Source organism: Gouania willdenowi, unplaced genomic scaffold (genome assembly GCF_900634775.1).
Source record: "Gouania willdenowi unplaced genomic scaffold, fGouWil2.1 scaffold_434_arrow_ctg1, whole genome shotgun sequence".
NCBI lineage: Eukaryota > Metazoa > Chordata > Actinopteri > Blenniiformes > Gobiesocidae > Gouania > Gouania willdenowi.
In genome coordinates, this window is record NW_021145195.1 from 563,412 (window position 1) to 590,997 (window position 27,586).

The 27,586-nt window shown below is 40.5% G+C and overlaps 2 protein-coding genes across 4 annotated transcripts; both read right to left on the reverse strand.

Moving 5' to 3' along the window:
- Positions 1–6,906: 6,906 nt before the first annotated feature.
- LOC114460378 (transcription factor 7-like 1-C) lies at positions 6,907–19,618 on the reverse strand. Of its 3 annotated transcripts, none has more exons than XM_028442332.1 (6): positions 19,513–19,618; positions 9,840–9,985; positions 9,470–9,538; positions 8,967–9,365; positions 7,091–7,198; positions 6,907–6,994 (listed from the first exon to the last, which is right to left on the reverse strand). In XM_028442332.1, exons 2-6 carry the CDS (start codon positions 9,978–9,980, stop codon positions 6,959–6,961), a joined length of 753 nt encoding a protein of 250 aa, XP_028298133.1. In that variant the 5' UTR covers positions 9,981–9,985; positions 19,513–19,618; the 3' UTR covers positions 6,907–6,958. The 3 variants fall into 3 exon arrangements, with proteins under 3 accessions (XP_028298133.1, XP_028298132.1, XP_028298131.1); XM_028442331.1 differs by lacking the exon at positions 19,513–19,618 and adding an exon at positions 12,634–12,680; XM_028442330.1 differs by lacking the exon at positions 19,513–19,618 and adding an exon at positions 10,275–10,385.
- Positions 19,619–22,547: 2,929 nt separating this feature from the next.
- Positions 22,548–26,209, reverse strand: LOC114460374 (transcription factor 7-like). Its single transcript, XM_028442315.1, has 8 exons — positions 26,180–26,209; positions 25,741–25,886; positions 25,371–25,439; positions 24,968–25,266; positions 24,817–24,879; positions 24,586–24,730; positions 22,709–22,816; positions 22,548–22,611 (listed from the first exon to the last, which is right to left on the reverse strand). Exons 2-8 carry the CDS (start codon positions 25,879–25,881, stop codon positions 22,576–22,578), a joined length of 861 nt encoding a protein of 286 aa, XP_028298116.1. The 5' UTR covers positions 25,882–25,886; positions 26,180–26,209; the 3' UTR covers positions 22,548–22,575.
- Between the last annotated feature and the right edge of the window lie 1,377 nt (positions 26,210–27,586).

A 27,586-nucleotide genomic window follows, 5' to 3' on the forward strand; every position in this document is an offset into this window, starting at 1 on the left:
ACAGAAGCGGCGCCCTCTGAGAACGCAAGGCATTATGGGTAAATTGGTTATGGAGTTTTGTTTATGGCTGGACAGTCGTCGTGTGTATCAAATATGAAGCAGTTTGAATTTAGCATTCTAGAGTTATAAGCTTTTTCCTATTACAGCGTGCTGATGGCGAAGGATTCTCCTGTGTCATGATAGGCCCCTCCCACTTTTCACAGCCTGGTATATTTTCCATCGCAATGTGCTTCCATCTAATAAGATTTATCCTACAGTGTTTTCAAGTCAACACGACATATCGTCTGTCCGCTACAGCTGCTGGTGTAGGACGACCACAGAAGCGGCGCCCTCTGAGAACGCAAGGCATTGTGGGTAAATTGGTTATCGTTTGATGTTTAGCTCTGGACAGTGATCGTGTGTATTAAATATGAAGCAGTTTGAACTTTGCACTCTTGAGTTATAAGCGTTTTCGTATAACGGCGTAGTTATGGCGAGGGATTTTCCTGTGTCATGATAGGCCCCTCCCACTTTTCACAGCCTGCTCTATTTGCCATAGCAATGTGCTTCCATCTAATAAGATTCATCCATCAGTGTTTTGAAGTCAACACGACATATCGTCTGTCCGCTACAGCTGCTCGTGTAGGACGACCACAGAAGCGGCGCCCTCTGAGAACGCAAGGCATTGTGGGTAAATTGGTTATGGTTTGTTGTTTAGCTCTGGACAGTGATCGTGTGTATCAAATATGAAGCAGTTTGAACTTTGCACTCTAGAGTTATAAGCGTTTTTGTATAATGGCGTAGTTATGGCGAGGGATTATCATGTGTCATTATAGGCCCCTCCCACTGGCCATGATGGGTAATTTGGTCATCGAGCGTTGTTTATGGATGGACAATCATCGTGTGTATCAAATATGAAGCAGTTTGAACTTTGCACTCTAGAGTTATAAGCGTTTTCGTATAACGGCGTAGTTATGGCGAGGGATTTTCCTGTGTCATGATAGGCCCCTCCCACTTTTCACAGCCTGCTCTTTTTGCCATAGCAATGTGCTTCCATCTAATAAGATTCATCCTACAGTGTTTTGAAGTCAACACGACATATTGTCTGTCCGCTACAGCTGCTCGTGTAGGACGACCACAGTGGCGGCGCCCTCTGAGAACGCAAGGCATTGTGGGTAAATTGGTTATCGTTTGTTGTTTAGCTCTGGACAGTGATCGTATGTATCAAATATGAAGCAGTTTGAACTTTGCACTCTAGAGTTATAAGCGTTTTCGTATATATGGCGTTGTTATGGCGAGGGATTTTCGTGTGTCATTATAAGCCCCTCCCACTGACCACAGTCTGTTGTTCCTTCAATAGGAATTTGCTCCCCTCTGTGTAGGTTCATCCTACAGTGTTTTGAAGTCAACACGACATATCGTTTGTCCGCTACAGCTGCTCGTGTTGGACGACCACAGAGGGCGAAGAATTTTCCAGTGATATTTTAGGCCCCTCCCACTGACCACAGTCTGTTGTTTCTTCAATAGGAATTTGCTCCCCTCTGTGTAGGTTCATCGTACAGTGTTTTGAAGTCAACACGACATATCGTCTGTCCGCTACAGCTGCTCGTGTTGGACGACCACAGAAGCGGCGCCCTCTGAGAACGCAAGGCATTGTGGGTAAATTGGTTATCGTTTGTTGTTTAGCTCTGGACAGTGATTGTATGTATCAAATATGAAGCAGTTTGAACTTTGCACTCTAGAGTTATAAGCGTTTTCGTATATATGGCGTTGTTATGGCGAGGGATTTTCGTGTGTCATTATAAGCCCCTCCCACTGACCACAGTCTGTTGTTTCTTCAATAGGAATTTGCTCCCCTCTGTGTAGGTTCATCCTACAGTGTTTTGAAGTCAACACGACATATCGTCTGTCCGCTACAGCTGCTCGTGTTGGACGACCACAGAAGCGGCGCCCTCTGAGAACGCAAGGCATTGTGGGTAAATTGGTTATCGTTTGTTGTTTGGGGCTGTACGGTCATCATGTCTATCAAATATGAAGCACTTTGAACTTTGCATTCTGGAGTTGTAAGCGTTTTCGTATAACGGCGTAGTTATGGCGATGGATTTTCCTGTGTCATGATAGGCCCCTCCCACTTTTCACAGCCTGCTCTTTTTGCCATAGCAATGTGCTTCCATCTAATAAGATTCATCCTACAGTGTTTTGAAGTCAACACGACATATTGTCTGTCCGCTACAGCTGCTCGTGTAGGACGACCACAGTGGCGGCGCCCTCTGAGAACGCAAGGCATTGTGGGTAAATTGGTTATCGTTTGTTGTTTAGCTCTGGACAGTGATCGTATGTATCAAATATGAAGCAGTTTGAACTTTGCACTCTAGAGTTATAAGCGTTTTCGTATATATGGCGTTGTTATGGCGAGGGATTTTCGTGTGTCATTATAAGCCCCTCCCACTGACCACAGTCTGTTGTTCCTTCAATAGGAATTTGCTCCCCTCTGTGTAGGTTCATCCTACAGTGTTTTGAAGTCAACACGACATATCGTTTGTCCGCTACAGCTGCTCGTGTTGGACGACCACAGAGGGCGAAGAATTTTCCAGTGATATTTTAGGCCCCTCCCACTGACCACAGTCTGTTGTTTCTTCAATAGGAATTTGCTCCCCTCTGTGTAGGTTCATCGTACAGTGTTTTGAAGTCAACACGACATATCGTCTGTCCGCTACAGCTGCTCGTGTTGGACGACCACAGAAGCGGCGCCCTCTGAGAACGCAAGGCATTGTGGGTAAATTGGTTATCGTTTGTTGTTTAGCTCTGGACAGTGATTGTATGTATCCAATATGAAGCAGTTTGAACTTTGCACTCTAGAGTTATAAGCGTTTTCGTATATATGGCGTTGTTATGGCGAGGGATTTTCTGTGTGTCATTATAAGCCCCTCCCACTGACCACAGTCTGTTGTTTCTTCAATAGGAATTTGCTCCCCTCTGTGTAGGTTCATCCTACAGTGTTTTGAAGTCAACACGACATATCGTCTGTCCGCTACAGCTGCTGGTGTTGGACGACCACAGAAGCGGCGCCCTCTGAGAACGCAAGGCATTGTGGGTAAATTGGTTATCGTTTGTTGTTTAGCTCTGGACAGTGATCGTGTGTATCAAAAATGAAGCAGTTTGAACATTGCATTCTAGAGTTATAAGCTTTTTCCTAGAACGGCGTCCTGTTGATGCTAACCGTGTACATGACCTTAAATGACACCGGTCGAAAACACAAGGCATGATGGGAAATGTTTCAAAGCAGTCATGACCAAGCTTGGGCACATGTCCTTTGTGTGAAATTTGAAGCTGATCGAAGTTTGTGTGTCAGAGTTATGGAGATTTGGAATTTTTTGCGTGCTAACGAAAATTAGCATTACATTTTTGTGGCGGCGCCACGACCAAACCGTGACAGATACGAAAATTCTTTTGATAACTTTTCATCTTCAATGGGTCCTATGTGGTGTTGCCAAGTTTTAAGCGAATCGGATGAATCCCCTCAGACTAGTTCGCGCAGATGCGTTTCGAGGGCGAAACGCCATTTTTGACCTTTGACCCAAGATGGCTGACTTCCTGTTTGGTTTTGGGCGGGGTCACAATGTAACTTTTTGCTCATTCTAGGGCGAAGACTACATGTGGCGATTTTCGTGCAAATCGGTCAAACCTGGCGGTCGTGCGGTTCCATCGTTTTTTTGGCGGCGAAAACGCACGCTACGCGTGCGTTTTCTGTCCGTTTTTTTTCACGCCACCAAATTATCAAATTTTTCGCCAGGCCTGAGGTGCGTGCAAATTTCGGTGAGTTTTCGGGCATTTTTAGGGGGTCGAATTAGCGATCAAAGGCGGGCGGGGTATAATAATAAAACGATATAATAGCGAAAACAATAGGTTCCTCTGTCCCATTCTGGGACATCGGAACCTAATTAAAGCCGCGAGCGGCGTCATAGGTTCCGATGAAGCGGCCGGGGTCAGTAACCCACTGTTGGGGATTTGGGAATTGGCCTGGAGTTGTAAGCGTTTTCGTACAACGGCGTAGTTATGGCGAAGAATTCTCCTGTGTCATGATAGGCCCCTCCCACTTTTCACAGCCTGCTCTATTTGCCATAGCAATGTGCTTCCATCTAATAAGATTCATCCTACAGTGTTTTGAAGTCAACACGACATATTGTCTGTCCGCTACAGCTGCTCGTGTAGGACGACCACAGAAGCGGCGCCCTCTGTGAACGCAAGGCATTGTGGGTAAATTGGTTATCGTTTGTTGTTTAGCTCTGGACAGTGATCGTGTGTATCAAATATGAAGCAATTTGAACTTTGCACTCTCGAGTTATAAGCGTTTTCGTATAACGGCGTAGGTATGGCGAGGGATTTTCCTGTGTCACGATAGGCCCCTCCCACTTTTCACAGCCTGCTCTATTTGCCATAGCAATGTGCTTCCATCTAATAAGATTTATCCTACAGTGTTTTGAAGTCAACACGACATATCGTCTGTCCGCTACAGCTGCTCGTGTAGGACGACCACAGAAGCGGCGCCCTCTGAGAACGCAAGGCATTGTGGGTAAATTGGTCATCGTTTGTTGTTTAGCTCTGGACAGTGATCGTGTGTATCAAATATGAAGCAGTTTGAACTTTGCACTCTAGAGTTATAAGCGTTTTCGTATAATGGCGTAGTTATGGCGAGGGATTTTCGTGTGTGTCATTATAGGCCCTCCCACTGGCCATGATGGGTAATTTGGTCATCGAGCGTTGTTTATGGATGGACAATCATCGTGTGTCTCAAATATGAAGCAGTTTGAACTTTGCATTGAAGCGTTATAAGCATTTTCCTATTATAGCGTGCTGATGGCGAAGGATTCTCCCGTGTCATTATAGGCCCCTCCCACTGATCACAGCCTGTTTTTTCTTCCATAGCAATTTGCTCCCCTCTGTGTAGGTTCATCCTACAGTGTTTTGAAGTCAACACGACATATCGTCTGTCCGCTACAGCTGCTCGTGTAGGACGACCACAGAAGCGACGCCCTCTGAGAACGCAAGGCATTATGGGTAAATTGGTTCTCGAGTTTTGTTTATGGCTGTACGGTCATCATGTGTATCAAATATGAAGCAGTTTGAACTTTGCATTCTAGAGTTATAAGCTTTTTCCTAGAACGGCGTGCTGTAAATGCTAACCGTGTACATGACCTTAAATGACACCGGTCGAAAACACAAGGCATGATGGGAAAAGTTTCAAAGCAGTCATGACCAAGCTTGGGCACATGTCCTTTGTGTGAAATTTGAAGCTGATCGAAGTTTGTGTGTCAGAGTTATGGAGATTTGGAATTTTTTGCGTGCTAACGAAAATTAGCATTGCATTTTTGTGGCGGCGCCACGACCAAACCGTGACAGATACGAAAATTCTTTCGATAACTTTTCATCTTCAATGGGTCCTATGTGGTGTTGCCAAGTTTTAAGCGAATCGGATGAATCCCCTCAGACTAGATAGCGCAGATGCGTTTCGAGGGCGAAACGCCATTTTTGACCTTTGACCCAAGATGGCTGACTTCCTGTTTGGTTTTGGGCGGGGTCACAATGTAACTTTTTGCTCATTCTGGGGCGGAGACTACACGTGGCGATTTTCGTACATATCGGTCAAACCTGGCGGTCGTGCGGTTCCATCGTTTTTTTGGCGGCGAAAACGCACGCTACGCGTGCGTTTTCTGTCCGTTTTTTTTCACGCCACCTAATTATCAAATTTTTCGCCAGGCCTGAGGTGCGTGCAAATTTCGGTGAGTTTTCGGGCATTTTTAGTGGGTCGAATTAGCGATCAAAGGCGGGCGGGGTATAATAATAATAAAACGATATAATAGCGAAAACAATAGGTTCCTCTGTCCCATTCTGGGACATCGGAACCTAATAATAATAATAATAATAATAATAATAATAATCACATGATCATTGCGCAAAACTACCGATCAATTGGCTGCAACACCTGTAGCTGTTATAAAAAGGAACACACTCTAATGCGTAAAGATGCACAGTGGTTTATCTGGCACAGAGACCGGCGAGCACTGTAGGCAGGACCCCCCGTGAGGACAAGGTGCTGCGGGAGGGACGACAAGGCTGCAGAGGGAGGAAGATGATCGAGTTGCTGCAGAGTTTAATCCCACATTTTCCCACATGATCCACATTTTCTCCTCCGCTTTTATGACAATCGTTTATTTTTCACTTGTCACAGTCTGATGAGGCAATATGATCTGCCTTTCTTTTTTTCATTTGTATTGTTCACTGTGTCACCAAATTACACTTTCCTGCGTGTGTCCACCTCAACAATTAATACCTCCACCTCACATTGAGTGAAATTTGTTTTATTTGCTCGTTTTCCCCCTCGGTCCGCCATGAAATTTGTATTAATCAATATTCATTCAGGGAATTCACCTGACCTTTTATGGGCACCAATAGGCGGTGCAAGGTGTTTCTTCACGTGCGCCAACCTTCGAGTGATTGTGATTTATAAATGGAAACAGGCGTACCTAGGCACACTTTTTTAAATGAGGCCCCAGGACCCAAAAATTTGGTCACAGTCCCATTTTCAGTGGGATGTAGACAAGAAAAAAACTAAAAACCTTTTGGTATTATTGTAACTTCTCTCTTTCCATATCTCACTGCAGAAATTTAATTTTAAAAACTAATAATAAATTGGAATGGATTTTTACATACTACGTTTATCTTTTACTCTTTAAATTGCATATTTTCATTTATTTGTAATTTGGTTTGAAAAATGTTTCCTGTAGACTGTTATAACAGTGTGACTATTCCATATGTTCAGTTTTCTATTATCTCACATAAAAACTGTTCCACATGTTTATTAATTTAATAGAAAAGAGAAGAGGAAGGAACAGATTCCAGAGGAAGTCCAGCTTGTTCTTGCTCTTGGTGCTGCTGATGTGTGTGTGTAGCGGCGTTGATTCGTTGGTTTGATACTGAGTTAGTTGGCTTCATCTCTTCGTTTCCTCTTGTTTCTCTAAAATAAACCACATGAACCTTTCAGTCAGCTGAAAAAACACTTTCACCGTCACCTTTAAGTTGCTGTGTCAACATGTCAGCAGAGTAGACTTACATAGTTGATTTTGTTAGTCCAGCCAGGGTTCTTCAACAAATGGATGAAAGCATGCAGTGTGGCCTCAGCATTATATAAACCTTTTAACTCTGGTGACAATGCTCTCCACTGTAGATGGACAACAAGAAAAGTGTCAGTCGCACACACCAAAGACAAAAGTTTAAATATCATAAATCGTTCCTGGAGGAACAAACGTTAACACTTTACTTAAAGTTTTATACATAAGGCTGACATTACGCTGTCATTATTAGTCATTAGCATGAATAAGGTGTCATGAAGGCTGTCATTAAGTGTTGTTTTGCTAAATTATGACATAGCACCTTTGAAGATATGTTGGCATTCTCTGGGTTAAGTGGAGGAATCTAGTGGGATTAGGTGGGGTTAGGGGTTAGGGCACAGTTCACCAAGGGCACCAAGTAGCCTTTATGGACCATATGAGGGGCCACCAGGAGCTCTAGTCACTAGCTACACGGGATAAAGTTTTAGTATTAATCTGCGTATGATTGAGAGGGAGATTTTTGCCCATGTTGTTGTTGATGTAATGTGTTTGTTGATGAATTCAATTGATTTTACTGATAATTTTAAATTATGTTCTTATAGATTTTAAGCTGTTGAATGTTTTCTGTTGCGCTTTTTGATCATGTAAAGCACATTGAGTTGCCTTGTGTATGAAATGCGCTATACAAATACATTTGCCTTGCCTTGCTATCTCTTGGTTGGGGTTGGACACAGCTAACAACCCAATTCGATGAAGAAAACACTGTTACTATAAGCACAGGGTAAACAAAATGCTGGAGCATAATGTCTATTTTCAGAGTCGCATTAGTCAGCACACAAAAAAAAAAAACATGTCACATTTCCTCACTCCCTTCTGTATTTCTCCCACATCATTAATTTATCATTAATTTATTTTACTTTTCTCTGTTTCTCTAAACGGCTCTGAGCGCTGACGGATGAGACGGAGCGGAGTCACCTCTGTGCTTATGTCGAGCATTAGCGCAGGTTGTGGCATCGTGTGATTATGGGTTATTTTGAATGATCATTAATGACTTTTCTGCTGGGAATGTTTTAGGACTTCCTTTGGAAAACATAGGAAGAGAAACCAAATATAGGACGTGACGGTGTGACTGTAGTAAAAGGGCAGCGCCACATTGTCACAGCATTGGAGTCTGACGTATTCTGTCCAATCGGACACCAACCGTTTCGCCTGCGTGACGTAGTTCAGAAAGTTTGGTGCGCTTGGGAAATAGAATGTGTGAAAGCCGGAGCAAATTAAAATGCAAAAAATGTTGCAGATTCACCTCCTGAATCGCACAGAGTCCACCGGACTATATGTGTGAAAGCACCCTAATTACTATTTAAAAGTAACTTGCACAACACTGGTATGTTATATATATTATGATATGAATAAAATATATATATTGTTTAAACGCAAAGTGGATTTTTACAAATTTGTCATGTTTTATGACGAGCTAAAAGTTGTTTGTCGTAAAATAGCAACATGGGGATTTTCTAGGAAACGTGGAAAATTAAACGATTGAATAAATTAGGAGAAATAAAGTGTTGCATGTTGAAACTTAAACATTTCTGACCTTTTAAAGTGCCTGCTATTATCTTACCCTGTAATTAAGTGAAACTGCGAAAATGTAATATTTAAGAAGCTCTTTTCGAACTGGTAGCCCTTTGGACTAAGCATACCTATGAAGTAGCTCAGTTTTAGAAAGGTTGGTGACCCCTGGGTTAGGGGTTAGGGTAACAAACAACACTTAATGACAGCCTTAATGAGACCGTATCCATGCTAATGACAGGTGTCATGTCATAATAATGTCAGCTTTTATGTATAAAACTTCAAGTGTTACTGAACAAACTAATTTACCCGTTCACCGAGGTGTTTGTTCACCACAGCGCTCGTCCTCACGCCCAGCTCTGCCTCCGCAGCTGCCCTGTTCTGTTTCAGGAAGAGCATGAAGGCGTTGGGGGGCTTTTTAATGTATGGCTCCTTTGTCACGATCACCTCATTACTGGGTGGGGGGGTAAAGGTTGGGAGCTCAACATGGTGTACCACAGCTGGAATGGAAGGGATGGTTGAGGGGCCAGGATTTTGTTGGGGGTAATAATCCGCTTTCTGCAAGACGGTGTTGACTGTATGGTCCTCAATGTTTGGTGCCCCATGCCTGACATCATTAAATACCGTAGGGCCACTTTTACAGTGGCCCCCGTACTGGCCCCCATGCTGTTGGGCTCTGTACCTGTGCTCATCATAAGGAACCTGTTCCTGAAAAGCAGAACATCCATATTTTAAGAAGAATCAATAACACATCAACATTAAGTAGATAATTTTACAAAAAAAACGGGAAGGGGTCATGTCCAGGTTCTTACCGGCTGAACATACTCCGGCTTTTTCCAGGCACACATCTGCTCATCAACAAACACAACATCCTCCAGACTCTGAGGGAGGAAAGCAGATGACATCATGTATTAGTAACAGGGTAAAATAATGTAAGCATTTCGATCAGTGATATTTACAAGCACTTTAAATGAGTCATGCAGAGAACCACAATAATAATATACATAACGATCTCATCAAGGATGGCATCAATCATGCAAAGTTAGAGAAAGAACAACTGAACCAAAGCTTTGTCTTTAAGGATAATGTTTCTATGAATAACTGCAATAATACTTCAACCAGTTGAAATTCACTGATACAATTATTATATATGAATATAGAGAATCATTTGCTATGACTCACTTCAGTTGAAGTTGGCTGTTGAACAGCAGGATGAGATGGAAATGGGGGGTTTGTGACATCCTGGAGCCCCTCCTCTGAACCCTGATGATGGAGACGCTTAAAATGCTTTCCTTTCCACTTCAAGAAGATTATTTTCTTCATAATGTCTAACATTGACAAATAGAAACATTAATGCACACGAACTGTGATCTATTGCAGTGTAATAATTCACAGACTATCCAAAGCTCAATAATAACATGGCTCACTGTAAAACAGCTGCTAACAGTTTACCACACTACATGCTAATCACTGCAGATATGAAATACGTCTTATTTATATCACTGTTACATTGCATTTCTCTGTATTGATAATTTCTAAGATGTTTATCTCGAAACCAAAACACCCAGGTCACTGTCACATTAAGTTTGGAAACATGATCACTTTAAAAACACTTACTTTGAGTTGATTTAAAAAGTGTTTGAACTTTTGCTGATGATACTTGAGAAAACCCCAACGTATTTTAAAGAGCGATGGAGACTTCTGAGGAGACTCCCTTGTTGATTAAAGCTCAAAAACTGAAGATAGAAGTTGTTCTATGCTGGAGATCAAGTCAGCTGCACATCAAGGTTGATATGGAACACCAAAATTTGGAACACTTGGTTTCTATGGCAACAAAAACCACAAGTGCCTTAACTTCTTTCTTCATTAAAACCCTTGTATTATTTGCAGAGGTTGTTGTATGGTGTGTATTAATCATTCATTCACTTCTGCAAAAAGAAATGCTTATTTAACCATTATAGCTAATCACCTGTTCTGACATGTCACACCTGTTTACTGCATTTTGTAAGGTCACAGCTGTAAAGTAGATGTTTTGAGTGATAACAAAGAAATACCACTTGTTTTCCACAGAAGGTGCTAAAGCTAACACCCCGAGGTGTGAGGAGTCACACTTCTAGAAGTCACACTTTACTCTAACAGGAGGCCAACGCCTTGTTATGTATCAAGTGTTAACCACAGACATCAACAATAACCAGTGTGGAAACCACCTTTTGTGAATATCTGTTATGCCATCTGGGCCTTGACCTATGTATGAACTTTTGTCCTATTTTGCTATCTGCTTAGGTGGTCGGAACATGAATAATGACATAATATCACGCCATGCTTAGGGCTATATAAACCACTGTGTTACTGTGTTCAGGGTCTTCTCTTAAACGGACATTCTAGTTGTCCATGAAGATCCCCTTCTTTCTCTATCGGCTGATAGTTTAAGACTTTGATACTTTGAAACTTTATTTGATTGACTTTTGATTTTTGTAAACCTATAATAAACATTCACTAACTATTAAGAAGCCTACTTGATTAAATTAACCGCCTGACAAACACCCACATCTGAGACAGCGCCTGACTGGAGGACACACTTCTAGGCCTTTGGTAAGTGAGCCTGCCCTTGGTATTCTCTTAAAAGGGGTACCCAGGGTGAGCTAGCTCATGCTGTTGTGAAAAAGAGTTGTTTCCAGCTTCGACCCATATTGGATGGGTCCTAATATCAATCCCATAAAACTATAGTGAGACTTCTCAACTTCCAATAGGAGGAAGTACATTTAGTCCTTTCTTTATTAGACAACAATAATAGAGAATAGGCAGCCAGCTTCGGAGACAAGGTAGAGGGGGAATTCTTGTTTGAGTAAGACAGTTTTAGAACCATTGCCGCTATAAAGTCCCGCGGGAAAAAGACATGGCGCCCAACGTGGGGCTCGACTAAGTAAACTTTTTAATCCGGGAAAAGGAAAACGAGTACCGAGTCTAATTAAAGAACCTACGAAGTGCCCCTAAAAAGAGATATAGGAAGAGAATCTCATTGCCCTACCACACTGCTTGGTGGGAAGAGAGTGAATAGATTGGCTATCACTCTATGAGGAATAAAAGATAACTCAGTACGAAAGTAGTGGTGAAGCCTCAAACTCCTTAGTATTTGTCACTCTGTCAGGCCTGATCACCCTGAATAGAGTGAGCAAAGAAAAAGAGAGAGAGGTCAGAAGTGTGCGGTCTGACACTTTGCTCACGAAATTGGAAAGGTGTCTTTATTAAAAGAATCAGGTTAAGGTAAGCCTATTCAACGCGCGTGAAAATAAGAGGGGAAGAAAGCTATTGGAGCTCCCCTCTCAAGGAGATACCTCAGTCTCCGCTTACGAGAATACAGTGACACGAACGTAAGACAAAACAATGGCGGAGGAAATACAGTTACCTCCCCATTTTACTCCTGCTCGAAGAATGTCGACAGGAGGAATGTCAGTAGGCTCCACCGGTACTAGGGTACCTAGCAGAGAGATTGAGGCCGTGGAATTCGATGAAGTGATTACAACAGTGAGAGCAAACCTGGGAGACACAGTGGTGGCAGAAATATCAGGGCCTAAATGTACTATCTTAAATCCAAGAAACCCCCGTGGGGGTGATGGTGGTGGAGTAGCACGATGGGTGGCAACGCGATGGCCTAAGTCAGTCAATAAGGACAAAAACATGAGGGATATCAGAACGGGAAAATATCCTTGGAGGACGGCAAACAAAGTGAGGATAGAAAAAGAAGAAATAAAGAATGATGGGATGGTATCAATAGTTAATGGATATTATTCCTGTTTCTACGATAAAGAACCAATATTGAGTTGGGATGAGTTAGAGGAAACTCTGGCAGCTGTCTTTAACGCGGTAGAAACAAGGACAATAGTGACCACCACGTGGGGGGACGGATTGTTCGGATATACTGACAATATGGCTAGATTAATGATATATCAAGCATGATCACTTTAAAAGCACTTACTTTGAGTTGATTTTAAAAGTGTTTGAACTTTTGCTGATGATACTTGAAAAAACCCCAACGTATTTTTGTTTTTTTTTTTTTTTTTTTAAAGGATTTTTTTGGCTCTAGTGGCCTTTATATGACAGTTGCTAGACAGGAAGGGGGTTAGAGAGAGCAGGGAATGACACGCAGGAAAGGGTCCCAGGCCGGGAATCGAACCTGGACCCGCTGCAGGTGAGGAACTATAGCCTCTGTACATGGGGCGGGCGCTCTACCCACTGAGCTAAACACCGCCCCAACCCCAACGTATTTTAAAGAGTGATGGAGACTTCTGAGGAGACTTCCTTGTTGATTAAAGCTCAAAAACTGAAGATAGAAATTGTTCTATGCTGGAGATCAAAGTCAGCTGCACATCAAAGGTTGATATGGAACACCAAATTTGGAACACTTGGTTTCTATGGCAACAAAAACCACAAGTGCCTTAACTTCTTTCTTCATTAAAACCCCTGTATTATTTGCAGAGGTGGACTTTGCCAACAGGCAAAACTAGGCAGCTGCCTGGTGCCCCGCCCTCAGGGGGGCCCCCAACGGCTTGACAAACTTTACTCAACAGTAATGTTTTAAAACGAAGCAATTGCAGTGACCTACCTTTTTAACTCTATTTTTTTTCTCTTGGTCTGCCTTAATCCTTCCTTAATATATACATTAAAATTAAAATAAAAAACCAACCCATGCAATTCTGGTGAACAATGTTATGTCTTTAGAAATACAAAAACAAATTGAATTGTCAGTGATTAATAAATAATGACACATATCTAAGACACATATATATTAACAGTCCATATATATTATGAGATTCAAAATCAAAAATACACTGTAGACTGCCAGTTTACCTCTTTAGCACTGTGGGTTATGAGGTTTTCAGAAGGCAGTGGGGTGATGACAAAAAAGGTGGCGTAGAAAAAATCTTCAGGACAACTGAATTGTCATTTATTGTACAATCAAAGTCCTAAAACAGGATATCAAAAGAGACAACCTGCTGAGAGTCTGCTGCCAAATTCTTGCAGCTCTGAAGCCCTTTTGATCAAGCAAGTGCCTATATACTTCAAGGATATGTCATCCAACGTGTGGTATTCATTCTAACATTAGCTCATACACTGGCAAAAAAGGTCATGCGGTCTGTGCAATAGGTTTGAGAAAAATAACCTATCAATCATTCTAAATGAGGTCCCTCTTTGCTTGGAACATTTGGTCTAAAACGTAAGATATTCTTCAACCATTATTGATATAACACACTGGGTTCATTCCATGAAATCTCATAGTACACTTTACACAAGTTATTTACGATGAAGACATACGTATATTTGAAACAGTGAACCTTAGTTGAAAACAGTATAAACCTTTAATATTGAAATGTTAAACTTTAATACACATCAGTTATTCGGGTGAGATTTGAATTGTCGACCCTCCTATTACAAGCCCAGCGTCCTTAATCAATAGCATTAGGCCACCACTCCACCTTTAGACCTCCACTTCACATAGTTTCCAATGCTTACAAAATAACTTCTCTCCTCAGAATAGGACTTAAACCATTGCGGTACTTTTCCATTTAGTCCAACTCACGCTTGGAATCTGTGCTAAATAAAAATGCGGTTCACAGTGTCAAATGCAGCACTAAGATCCAATGAAATGAGAACAGAAACTCTTCCTGAATCAGTGTTCAACTTTATGTGATTGATCACTTTAATCAGAGCTGTTTCTGTGCTGTGACAGAACCAAAGCCTGACAGAAATGTATCAAAGACTCTGTTGAAAGTTAATAACTTAGTTGGTTGAAGACCAGCTTCTCAATGATCTTGGCCATGAAAGGAAGGTTGGTGATTAGTCTTTTCAGTATAGAAATAGCAGTTAATTATCTGACACAAATCAGTCACAATTGACTTTAAAACAGGTTTAAACAGTTTTCTTCTATATTGTATGTTTCTATTACAACAGAAGTTCTAGACTTGTGATCAGGGGCCTCATTTATAAACGCTGCGTACGTACAAAAGAAAGCATACGCCACATATAAACAAAGTTTGGGATTTATAAAAAAAAACCTGATGAGATAATGTGCGCACCTCCACGGCTGCACTGACCTTGCCGTACGCACAAAATCATGAGAAACGGGAAACTCAGACGCCAACAGGAGAAGAATGAAATTAAAGACAGCTCTGTGAAATTCATAGAATTTGTGTGAAATAATCAAACGCATTGAACATTTCACAACACATTATTTGAAGAATGCATTTGCAAAGACGGAGGAGGAAAAAATTATACTGACGCCACAGGGAGTGAGTGACGTGCGCGCGCCTACAAATACAGTTTTATATCATTAATAATAATAATAATAATAATAATAATAATAATAATAATAATAATCAAAATCACATGATCATTGCGCAAAACTACCGATCAATTGGCTATAAGAAGGAACACACTCTAATGCGTAAAGATGCACAGTGGCTTATCTGGCGCAGAGACTGGCGAGCACTGTAGGCAGGACCCACCGTGAGGACAAGGTGCTGCGGGAGGGACGACAAGGCTGCAGAGGGAGGAAGACGATCGAGTTGCTGCAGAGTTTAATCCCATGTTTTTGGCGCATATGTAGTGTATCTGTGTGTGTCCCACCTCCGTTACACAGAGAGTTAGGCCAATACCCTCTAATCCTCCAGCTTTTTGTGAGGCTGAGCTCCGGTCTTCTTTCCTCCACCTGTTGAACAGATGCTGAGAGTGATCCATATTTTCTCCTCCGCTTTTATGACAATCGTTTATTTTTCACCTGTCACAGTCTGATGAGGCAATATGATCTGCCTTTCTTTTTTTTCATTCGTATTGTTCACTGTGTCACCAAATTACACTCTCCTGCGTGTGTCCACCTCAACAATTAATACCTCCACCTCACATTGAGTGAAATTTGTTTTATTTGCTCGTTTTCCTCCTCGGTCCGCCATGAAATTTGTTATCATGAATATTCATTCAGGGAATTCACCTGACCTTTTATGGGCACCAAATAGGCGGTGCAAGGTGTTTCTTCACGTGCGCCAACCTTCGAGTTGATTGTGATTTAGAAATGGAAACAGGCGTACCTAGGCACACTTTTTTAAATGAGGCCCCAGGACCCAAAAATTTGGTCACAGTCCCATTTTCAGTGGGATGTAGACAAGAAAAAACTAAAAACCTTTTGGCATTATTGTAACTTCTCTCTTTCCATATCTCACTGCAGAAATTTAATTTTAAAAACTAATAATAAATTGGAATGGATTTTTACATACTACGTTTATCTTTTACTCTTTATATTGCATATTTTCATTTATTTGTAATTTGGTTTGAAAAATGTTTCCTGTAGACTGTTATAACAGTGTGACTATTCCTTATGTTCAGTTTTCTATTATCTCACATAAAAACTGTTCCACATGTTTATTAATTTAATAGAAAAGAGAAGAGGAAGGAACAGATTCCAGAGGAAGTCCAGCTTGTTCTTGCTCTTGGTGCTGCTGATGTGTGTGTGTAGCGGCGTTGGTTCGTTGGTTTGATACTGAGTTAGTTGGCGTCATCTCTTCGTTTCCTCTTGTTTCTCTAAAATAAACCACATGAACCTTTCAGTCAGCTGAAAAAAAACTTTCACTGTCACCTTTAAGTTGCTGTGTCAACATGTCAGCAGAGTAGACTTACATAGTTGATTTTGTTTGTCCAGCCAGGGTTCTCCGACAAATGGATGAAAGCATGCAGTGTGCCTCAGCATTATATAAACCTTTTAACTCTGGTGACAATGCTCTCCACTGTAGATGGACAACAAGAAAAGTGTCAGTCGCACACACCAAAGACAAAAGTTTTAAATATCACAGATCGTTCCTGGAGGAACAAACGTTAACACTTTACTTAAAGTTTTATACATAAGGCTGACATTACGCTGTCATTATTAGTCCATTAGCATGAATAAGGTGTCATGAAGGCTGTCATTAAGTGTTGTTTGCTAAATTATGACATAGCACCTTTGAAGATATGTTGGCATTCTCTGGGTTAAGTGGAGGAATCTAGTGGGATTAGGTGAGGTTAGGGGTTAGGGCACAGTTCACCAAGGGCACCAAGTAGCCTTTATGGACCATATGAGGGGCCACCAGGAGCTCTAGTCACTAGCTACACGGGATAAAGTTTTAGTATTAATCTGCGTATGATTGAGAGGGAGATTTTTGGCCATGTTGTTGTTGATGTAATGTGTTTGTTGATGAATTGAATTGATTTTACTGATAATTTTAAATTATGTTCTTATAGATTTTAAGCTGTTGAATATTTTCTGTTGCACTTTTTGATCATGTAAAGCACATTGAGTTGCCTTGTGTATGAAATGCGCTATACAAATACATTTGCCTTGCCTTGCTATCTCTTGGTTGGGGTTGGACACAGCTAACAACCCAATTCGATGAAGAAAACACTGTTACTATAAGCACAGGGTAAACAAAATGCTGGAGCATAATGTCTATTTTCAGAGTCGCATTAGTCAGCACACAAAAAAAAAAAAAACATGTCACATTTCCTCACTCCCTTCTGTATTTCTCCCACATCATTAATTTATCATTAATTTATTTTACTTATCTCTGTTTCTCTAAACGGCTCTGAGCGCTGACGGATGAGACGGAGCGGAGTCACCTCTGTGCTTATGTCGAGCATTAGCGCAGGTTGTGGCATCGTGTGATTATGGGTTATTTTGAATGATCATTAATGACTTTTCTGCTGGGAATGTTTTAGGATTTCCTTTGGAAAACATAGGAAGAGAAACCAAATATAGGACGTGACGGTGTGACTGTAGTAAAAGGGCAGCGCCACATTGTCACAGCATTGGAGTCTGAAGTATTCTGTCCAATCGGACACCAACCGTTTCGCCTGCGTGACGTAGTTCAGAAAGTTTGGTGCGCTTGGCAAATAGAATGTGTGAAAGCCGGAGCAAATTAAAATGCAAAAAATGTTGCAGATTCACCTCCTGAATCGCACAGAGTCCACCGGACTATATGTGTGAAAGCACCCTAATTACTATTTAAAAGTAACTTGCACAACACTGGGTATGTTATATATATTATGATATGAATAAAATATATATATTGTTTAAACGCAAAGTGGATTTTTACAAATTTGTCATGTTTTATGATGAGCTAAAGTTGTTTGTCGTAAAATAGCAACATGGGGATTTTCTAGGAAACATGGAAAATTAAACGATTGAATAAATTAGGAGAAATAAAGTGTTGCATGTTGAAACTTAGACATTTCTGACCTTTTAAAGTGCCTGCTATTATCATACCCTGTAATTAAAGTGAAACTGCGAAAATGTAATATTTAAGAAGCTCTTTTCGAACTGGTAGCCCTTTGGACTACGCATACCTATGAAGTAGCTCAGTTTTAGAAAGGTTGGTGACCCCTGGGTTAGGGGTTAGGGTAACAAACAACACTTAATGACAGCCTTAATGAGACCGTATCCATGCTAATGACAGGTGTCATGTCATAATAATGTCAGCTTTTATGTATAAAACTTCAAGTGTTACTGAACAAACTAATTTACCCGTTCACCGAGGTGTTTGTTCACCACAGCGCTCGTCCTCACGCCCAGCTCTGCCTCCGCAGCTGCCCTGTTCTGTTTCAGGAAGAGCATGAAGGCGTTGGGGGGCTTTTTAATGTATGGCTCCTTTGTCACGATCACCTCATTACTGGGTGGGGGGGGTAAAGGTTGGGAGCTCAACATGGTGTACCACAGCTGGAATGGAAGGGATGGTTGAGGGGCCAGGATTTTGTTGGGGGTAATAATCCGCTTTCTGCAAGACGGTGTTGACTTTATGGTCCTCAATGTTTGGGGCCCCATGCCTGACATCATTAAATACTGTAGGGCCACTTTTACAGTGGCCCCCGTACTGGCCCCCATGCTGTTGGGCTCTGTACCTGTGCTCATCATAAGGAACCTGTTCCTGAAAAGCAGAACATCCATATTTTAAGAAGAATCAATAACACATCAACATTAAGTAGATAATTTTACAAAAAAACGGGAAGGGGGCGTGTCCAGGTTCTTACCGGCTGAACATACTCCGGCTTTTTCCAGGCACACATCTGCTCATCAACAAACACAACATCCTCCAGACTCTGAGGGAGGAAAGCAGATGACATCATGTATTAGTAACAGGGTAAAATAATGTAAGCATTTCGATCAGTGATATTTACAAGCACTTTAAATGAGTCATGCAGAGAACCACAATAATAATATACATAACGATCTCATCAAGGATGGCATCAATCATGCAAAGTTAGAGAAAGAACAACTGAACAAAAGCTTTGTCTTTAAGGATAATGTTTCTATGAATAACTGCAATAATACTTCAACCAGTTGAAATTCACTGATACAATTTCTATATATGAATATAGAGAATCATTTGTTATGACTCACTTCAGTTGAAGTTAGCTGTTGAACAGCAGGATGAGATGGAAGTGGGGGGTTTGTGACATCCTGGAGCCCCTCCTCTGAACCCTGATGATGGAGACGCTTTAAAATGCTTTCCTTTCCACTTCAAGATGATTATTTTCTTCATAATGTCTAACATTGACAAATAGAAACATTAATGCACACGAACTGTGATCTATTGCAGTGTAATAATTCACAGACTATCCAAAGCTCAATAATAACATGGCTCACTGTAAAACAGCTGCTAACAGTTTACCACACTACATGCTAATCACTGCAGATATGAAAGACGTCTTATTTATGTCACTGTTACATTGCATTTCTCTGTATGATAATTTCTAAGATGTTTATCTCGAAACCATAACACCCAGGTCACTGTCACATTAAGTTTGGAAACATGATCACTTTAAAAGCACTTACTTTGAGTTGATTTAAAAAGTGTTTGAACTTTTGCTGATGATACTTGAAAAAATCCCAATGTATTTTAAAGAGCGATGGAGACTTCTGAGGAGACTTCCTTGTTGATTAAAGCTCAAAAACTGAAGATAGAAGTTGTTCTATGCTGGAGATCAAAGTCAGCTGCACATCAAAGGTTGATATGGAACACTGAAATTTGGAACACTTGGTTTCTATGGCAACAAAAACCGCAAGTGCCTTAACTTCTTTTTTTTATTAAAACCCCTGTATTATTTGCAGAGGTGGACTTTGCCAACAGGCAAACTAGGCAGCTTCCTGGGGCCCCGCCCTCAGGGGGGCCCCCAACGGCTGACAAACTTTACTCAACAGTAATGTTTTAAAACGAAGCAATTGCAGTGACCTACCTCTTTAACTCTATTTTTTTTTCTCTTGGTCTGCCTTAATCCTTCCTTAATATATACATTAAAATTAAAATAAAAAACCAACCCATGCAATTCTGGTGAACAATGTTATGTCTTTAGAAATACAAAGACAAATTGAATTGTCAGTGATTAATAAATAATGACACATATCTAAGACACATATATATTAACAGTCCATATATATTATGAGATTCAAAATCAAAAATACACTGTAGACTGCCAGTTTACCTCTTTAGCACTGTGGGTTATGAGGTTTTCAGAAGGCAGTGGGTGATGACAAAAAAAGGTGGCGTAGAAGAAATCTTCAGGACAACTGAACTGTCATTTATTGTACAATCAAAGTCCTAAAACAGGATATCAAAAGAGACACCTGCTGAGAGTCTGCTGCCAAATTCTTGCAGCTCTGAAGCCCTTTTGATCAAGCAAGTGCCTATATACTTCAAGGATATGTCATCCAACGTGTGGTATTCATTCTAACATTAGCTCATACACTGGCAAAAACGGTCATGCGGTCTGTGCAATAGGTTTGAGAAAAATAACCTATCAATCATTCTAAATGAGGGTCCCTCTTTGCTTGGAACATTTGGTCTAAAACGTAAGATATTCTTCAACCATTATTGATTTAACACACTGGGTTTCATTCCATGAAATCTCATAGTACACTTTACACAAGTTATTTACGATGAAGACATACGTATATTTGAAACAGTGAACCTTAGTTGAAAACAGTATAAACCTTTAATATTGAAATGTTAAACTTTAATACACATCAGTTATTCGGGTGAGATTTGAATTGTCGACCCTCCTATTACAAGCCCAGCGTCCTTAATCAATAGCATTAGGCCACCACTCCACCTTTAGACCTCCACTTCACATAGTTTCCAATGCTTACAAAATAACTTCTCTCCTCAGAATAGGACTTAAACCATTGCGGTACTTTTCCATTTAGTCCAACTCACGCTTGGAATCTGTGCTAAATAAAAATGCGGTTCACAGTGTCAAATGCAGCACTAAGATCCAATGAAATGAGAACAGAAACTCTTCCTGAATCAGTGTTCAACTTTATGTGATTGATCACTTTAATCAGAGCTGTTTCTGTGCTGTGACAGAACCAAAGCCTGACAGAAATGTATCAAAGACTCTGTTGAAAGTTAATAACTTAGTTGGTTGAAGACCAGCTTCTCAATGATCTTGGCCATGAAAGGAAGGTTGGTGATTAGTCTTTTCCAGTATAGAAATAGCAGTTAATTATCTGACACAAATCAGTCACAATTGACTTTAAAACAGGTTTTAAACAGTTTCTTCTATATTGTATGTTTCTATTACAACAGAAGTTCTAGACTTGTGATCAGGGGCCTCATTTATGAACGCTGCGTACGTACAAAAGAAAGCATACGCCACATATAAACAAAGTTTGGGATTTATAAAAAAAACCTGATGGGATAATGTGCGCACCTCCACGGCTGCTCTGACCTTGCTGTATGCACAAAATCATGATAAAAATAAATAAAAAAATAATAATAATAATAATTAATAATAATAATAATAATAATAATAATAATAATAATAATAATAATAATAATAATAATAATAATAATAATCACATGATCATTGCGCAAAACTACCGATCAATTGGCTGCAACACCTGTAGCTGTTATAAAAAGGAACACACTCTAATGCGTAAAGATGCACAGTGGTTTATCTGGCACAGAGACCGGCGAGCACTGTAGGCAGGACCCCCCGTGAGGACAAGGTGCTGCGGGAGGGACGACAAGGCTGCAGAGGGAGGAAGACGATCGAGTTGCTGCAGAGTTTAATCCCACATTTTCCCACATGATCCACATTTTCTCCTCCGCTTTTATGACAATCGTTTATTTTTCACTTGTCACAGTCTGATGAGGCAATATGATCTGCCTTTCTTTTTTTTCATTTGTATTGTTCACTGTGTCACCAAATTACACTTTCCTGCGTGTGTCCACCTCAACAATTAATACCTCCACCTCACATTGAGTGAAATTTGTTTTATTTGCTCGTTTTCCCCCTCGGTCCGCCATGAAATTTGTATTAATGAATATTCATTCAGGGAATTCACCTGACCTTTTATGGGCACCAAATAGGCGGTGCAAGGTGTTTCTTCACGTGCGCCAACCTTCGAGTTGATTGTGATTTATAAATGGAAACAGGCGTACCTAGGCACACTTTTTTAAATGAGGCCCCAGGACCCAAAAATTTGGTCACAGTCCCATTTTTAGTGGGATGTAGACAAGAAAAAAACTAAAAACCTTTTGGTATTATTGTAACTTCTCTCTTTCCATATCTCACTGCAGAAATTTAATTTTAAAAACTAATAATAAATTGGAATGGATTTTTACATACTACGTTTATCTTTTACTCTTTAAATTGCATATTTTCATTTATTTGTAATTTGGTTTGAAAAATGTTTCCTGTAGACTGTTATAACAGTGTGACTATTCCTTATGTTCAGTTTTCTATTATCTCACATAAAAACTGTTCCACATGTTTATTAATTTAATAGAAAAGAGAAGAGGAAGGAACAGATTCCAGAGGAAGTCCAGCTTGTTCTTGCTCTTGGTGCTGCTGATGTGTGTGTGTAGCGGCGTTGGTTCGTTGGTTTGATACTGAGTTAGTTGGCTTCATCTCTTCGTTTCCTCTTGTTTCTCTAAAATAAACCACATGAACCTTTCAGTCAGCTGAAAAAAACACTTTCACCGTCACCTTTAAGTTGCTGTGTCAACATGTCAGCAGAGTAGACTTACATAGTTGATTTTGTTAGTCCAGCCAGGGTTCTTCGACAAATGGATGAAAGCATGCAGTGTGGCCTCAGCATTATATAAACCTTTTAACTCTGGTGACAATGCTCTCCACTGTAGATGGACAACAAGAAAAGTGTCAGTCGCACACACCAAAGACAAAAGTTTAAATATCACAGATCGTTCCTGGAGGAACAAACGTTAACACTTTACTTAAAGTTTTATACATAAGGCTGACATTACGCTGTCATTATTAGTCATTAGCATGAATAAGGTGTCATGAAGGCTGTCATTAAGTGTTGTTTTGCTAAATTATGACATAGCACCTTTGAAGATATGTTGGCATTCTCTGGGTTAAGTGGAGGAATCTAGTGGGATTAGGTGGGGTTAGGGGTTAGGGCACAGTTCACCAAGGGCACCAAGTAGCCTTTATGGACCATATGAGGGGCCACCAGGAGCTCTAGTCACTAGCTACACGTGATAAAGTTTTAGTATTAATCTGCGTATGATTGAGAGGGAGATTTTTGCCCATGTTGTTGTTGATGTAATGTGTTTGTTGATGAATTGAATTGATTTTACTGATAATTTTAAATTATGTTCTTATAGATTTTAAGCTGTTGAATGTTTTCTGTTGCGCTTTTTGATCATGTAAAGCACATTGAGTTGCGTTGTGTATGAAATGCGCCATACAAATACATTTGCCTTGCCTTGCTATCTCTTGGTTGGGGTTGGACACAGCTAACAACCCAATTCGATGAAGAAAACACTGTTACTATAAGCACAGGGTAAACAAAATGCTGGAGCATAATGTCTATTTTCAGAGTCGCATTAGTCAGCACACAAAAAAAAAAAACATGTCACATTTCCTCACTCCCTTCTGTATTTCTCCCACATCATTAATTTATCATTAATTTATTTTACTTTTCTCTGTTTCTCTAAACGGCTCTGAGCACTGACGGATGAGACGGAGCGGAGTCACCTCTGTGCTTATGTCGAGCATTAGCGCAGGTTGTGGCATCGTGTGATTATGGGTTATTTTGAATGATCATTAATGACTTTTCTGCTGGGAATGTTTTAGGATTTCCTTTGGAAAACATAGGAAGAGAAACCAAATATAGGACGTGACGGTGTGACTGTAGTAAAAGGGCAGCGCCACATTGTCACAGCATTGGAGTCTGACGTATTCTGTCCAATCGGACACCAACCGTTTCGCCTGCGTGACGTAGTTCAGAAAGTTTGGTGCGCTTGGGAAATAGAATGTGTGAAAGCCGGAGCAAATTAAAATGCAAAAAATGTTGCAGATTCACCTCCTGAATCGCACAGAGTCCACCGGACTATATGTGTGAAAGCACCCTAATTACTATTTAAAAGTAACTTGCACAACACTGGGTATGTTATATATATTATGATATGAAAAAAATATATATATTGTTTAAACGCAAAGTGGATTTTTACAAATTTGTCATGTTTTATGACGAGCTAAAAGTTGTTTGTCGTAAAATAGCAACATGGGGATTTTCTAGGAAACGTGGAAAATTAAACGATTGAATAAATTAGGAGAAATAAGTGTTGCATGTTGAAACTTAAACATTTCTGACCTTTTAAAGTGCCTGCTATTATCTTACCCTGTAATTAAAGTGAAACTGCGAAAATGTAATATTTAAGAAGCTCTTTTCGAACTGGTAGCCCTTTGGACTAAGCATACCTATGAAGTAGCTCAGTTTTAGAAAGGTTGGTGACCCCTGGGTTAGGGGTTAGGGTAACAAACAACACTTAATGACAGCCTTAATGAGACCGTATCCATGCTAATGACAGGTGTCATGTCATAATAATGTCAGCTTTTATGTATAAAACTTCAAGTGTTACTGAACAAACTAATTTACCCGTTCACCGAGGTGTTTGTTCACCACAGCGCTCGTCCTCACGCCCAGCTCTGCCTCCGCAGCTGCCCTGTTCTGTTTCAGGAAGAGCATGAAGGCGTTGGGGGGCTTTTTAATGTATGGCTCCTTTGTCACGATCACCTCATTTCTGGAAGAACAAATCACAAATACACAGTGTAAGAGCACGATCCAGACTCAGACACAAGAAAGACATGTAGGATTAAAACAACTCACCTTGAGACTGGGGCCATCACTGGGGGCGCTGACTGCAGTGGGGGATGAGAGACATTCACATTCCTACAAAGATAAACACAGAAATCAGAAATCATGTCACACATAAAGTAACGCCTGTGTTTGACCTAATCTTTCTGTTGGTTTTACTTACTCTTTTCCAAAAGTGGGATCTCTATACGTCCCTGGAGGCATGGCATTAGGTGGGGGGGTAAAGGTTGGGAGCTCAACATGGTGTACCACAGCTGGAATGGAAGGGATGGTTGAGGGGCCAGGATTTTGTTGGGGGTAATACTCCGCTTTCTGCAAGACGGTGTTGACTGTATGGTCCTCAATGTTTGGGGCCCCATACCTGACATCATTAAATACTGTAGGGCCACTTTTACAGTGGCCCCCGTACTGGCCCCCATGCTGTTGGGCTCTGTACCTGTGCTCATCATAAGGAACCTGTTCCTGAAAAGCAGAACATCCATATTTTAAGAAGAATCAATAACACATCAACATTAAGTAGATAATTTTACAAAAAAAACGGGAAGGGGGCGTGTCCAGGTTCTTACCGGCTGAACATACTCCGGCTTTTTCCAGGCACACATCTGCTCATCAACAAACACAACATCCTCCAGACTCTGAGGGAGGAAAGCAGATGACATCATGTATTAGTAACAGGGTAAAATAATGTAAGCATTTCGATCGGTGATATTTACAAGCACTTTAAATGAGTCATGCAGAGAACCACAATAATAATATACATAACGATCTCATCAAGGATGGCATCAATCATGCAAAGTTAGAGAAAGAACAACTGAACCAAAGCTTTGTCTTTAAGGATAATGTTTCTGTGAATAACTGCAATAATACTTCAACCAGTTGAAATTCACTGATACAATTATTATATATTAATATAGATAATCATTTGCTATGACTCACTTCAGTTGAAGTTGGCTGTTGAACAGCAGGATGAGATGGAAGTGGGGGGTTTGTGACATCCTGGAGCCCCTCCTCTGAACCCTGATGATGGAGACGCTTAAAATGCTTTCCTTTCCACTTCAAGATGATTATTTTCTTCATAATGTCTAACATTGACAAATAGAAACATTAATGCACACGAACTGTGATCTATTGCAGTGTAATAATTCACAGACTATCCAAAGCTCAATAATAACATGGCGCACTGTAAAACAGCTGCTAACAGTTTACCACACTACATGCTAATCAATGCAGATATGAAAGATGTCTTATTTATATCACTGTTACATTGCATTTCTCTGTATTGATAATTTCTAAGATGTTTTTTTTCTCGAAACCATAACACCCAGGTCACTGTCACATTAAGTTTGGAAACATGATCACTTTAAAAAACACTTACTTTGAGTTGATTTAAAAGTGTTTGAACTTTTGCTGATGGTACTTGAGAAAGCCCCAACGTATTTTAAAGAGCGATGGAGACTTCTGAGGAGACTTCCTTGTTGATTAAAGCTCAAAAACTGAAGATAGAAGTTGTTCTATGCTGGAGATCAAAGTCAGCTGCACATCAAAGGTTGATATGGAACACCAAAATTTGGAACACTTGGTTTCTATGGCAACAAAAACCACAAGTGCCTTAACTTCTTTCTTCATTAAAACCCCTGTATTATTTGCAGAGGTTGTTGTATGGTGTGTATTAATCATTCATTCACTTCTGCAAAAAGAAATGCTCATTTAACCATTATAGCTAATCACCTGTTCTGACATGTCACACCTGTTTACTGCATTTTGTAAGGTCACAGCTGCAAAGTAGATGTTTTGAGTGATAACAAAGAAATACCACTTGTTTTCCACAGAAGGTGCTAAAGCTAACACCCCGAGGTGTGAGGAGTCACACTTCTAGGTGTAAGAAGTCACACTTTACTCTAACAGGAGGCCAACGCCTTGTTATGTATCAAGTGTTAACCACAGACATCAACAATAACCAGTGTGGAAACCACCTTTCGTGAATATCTGTTATGCCATCTGGGCCTTGACCTATGTATGAACTTTTGTCCTATTTTGCTATCTGCTTAGGTGGTCGGAACATGAATAATGACATAATATCACGCCATGCTTAGGGCTATATAAACCACTGTGTTACTGTGTTCAGGGTCTTCTCTTAAACGGACATTCTAGTTGTCCATGAAGATCCCCTTCTTTCTCTATCGGCTGATAGTTTAAGACTTTCATACTTTGAAACTTTATTTGATTGACTTTTGATTTTTGTATACCTACAATAAACATTCACTTAACTATTAAGAAGCCTACTTGATTAAATTAACTGCCCGACAAACACCCACATCTGAGACAGCACCTGACTGGAGGACACACTTCTAGGACTTTGGTAAGTGAGCCTGCCCTTGGTATTCTCTTAAAAGGGGTACCCAGGGTGAGCTAGCTCATGCTGTTGTGAAAAAGAATTGTTTCCAGCTTCGACCCATATTGGATGGGTCCTAATATCAATCCCATAAAACTATAGTGAGACTTCTCAACTTCCAATAGGAGGAAGTACATTTAGTCCTTTTCTTTATTAGACAACAATAATAGAGAATAGGCAGCCAGCTTCGGAGACAAGGTAGAGGGGGAATTCTTGTTTGAGTAAGACAGTTTTAGAACCCTTGCCCCTATAAAGTCCCGCGGGCTAAAGACATGGCGCCCAACGTGGGGCTCGACTAAGTAAACTTTTTAGTCCGGGAAAAGGAAAACGAGTACCGAGTCTAATTAAAGAACCTACGGAGTGCCCCTAAAAAGAGATATAGGAAGAGAA

Excerpts from the sequence above, each read along its gene's own strand:
- LOC114460374 (XM_028442315.1), bottom strand. The coding sequence starts at position 25,881 with ATGAAGAAAATAATCATCTTGAAGTGGAAAGGAAAGCATTTTAAGCGT. Across the intron at positions 25,440-25,740 it reads AACAGCCAACTTCAACTGAA|AGTCTGGAGGATGTTGTGTT; the intron begins GTGAGTCATAGC and ends TTCCTCCCTCAG. Across the intron at positions 22,612-22,708 it reads GGACTAACAAAATCAACTAT|AGAAACAAGAGGAAACGAAG; the intron begins GTAAGTCTACTC and ends GGTTTATTTTAG.
- LOC114460378 (XM_028442332.1), bottom strand. The coding sequence starts at position 9,980 with ATGAAGAAAATAATCTTCTTGAAGTGGAAAGGAAAGCATTTTAAGCGT. Across the intron at positions 9,366-9,469 it reads AGCCGGAGTATGTTCAGCCG|GAACAGGTTCCTTATGATGA; the intron begins GTAAGAACCTGG and ends TCTGCTTTTCAG. Across the intron at positions 7,199-8,966 it reads ACAAACACCTCGGTGAACGG|TGGAGAGCATTGTCACCAGA; the intron begins GTAAATTAGTTT and ends GTCCATCTACAG.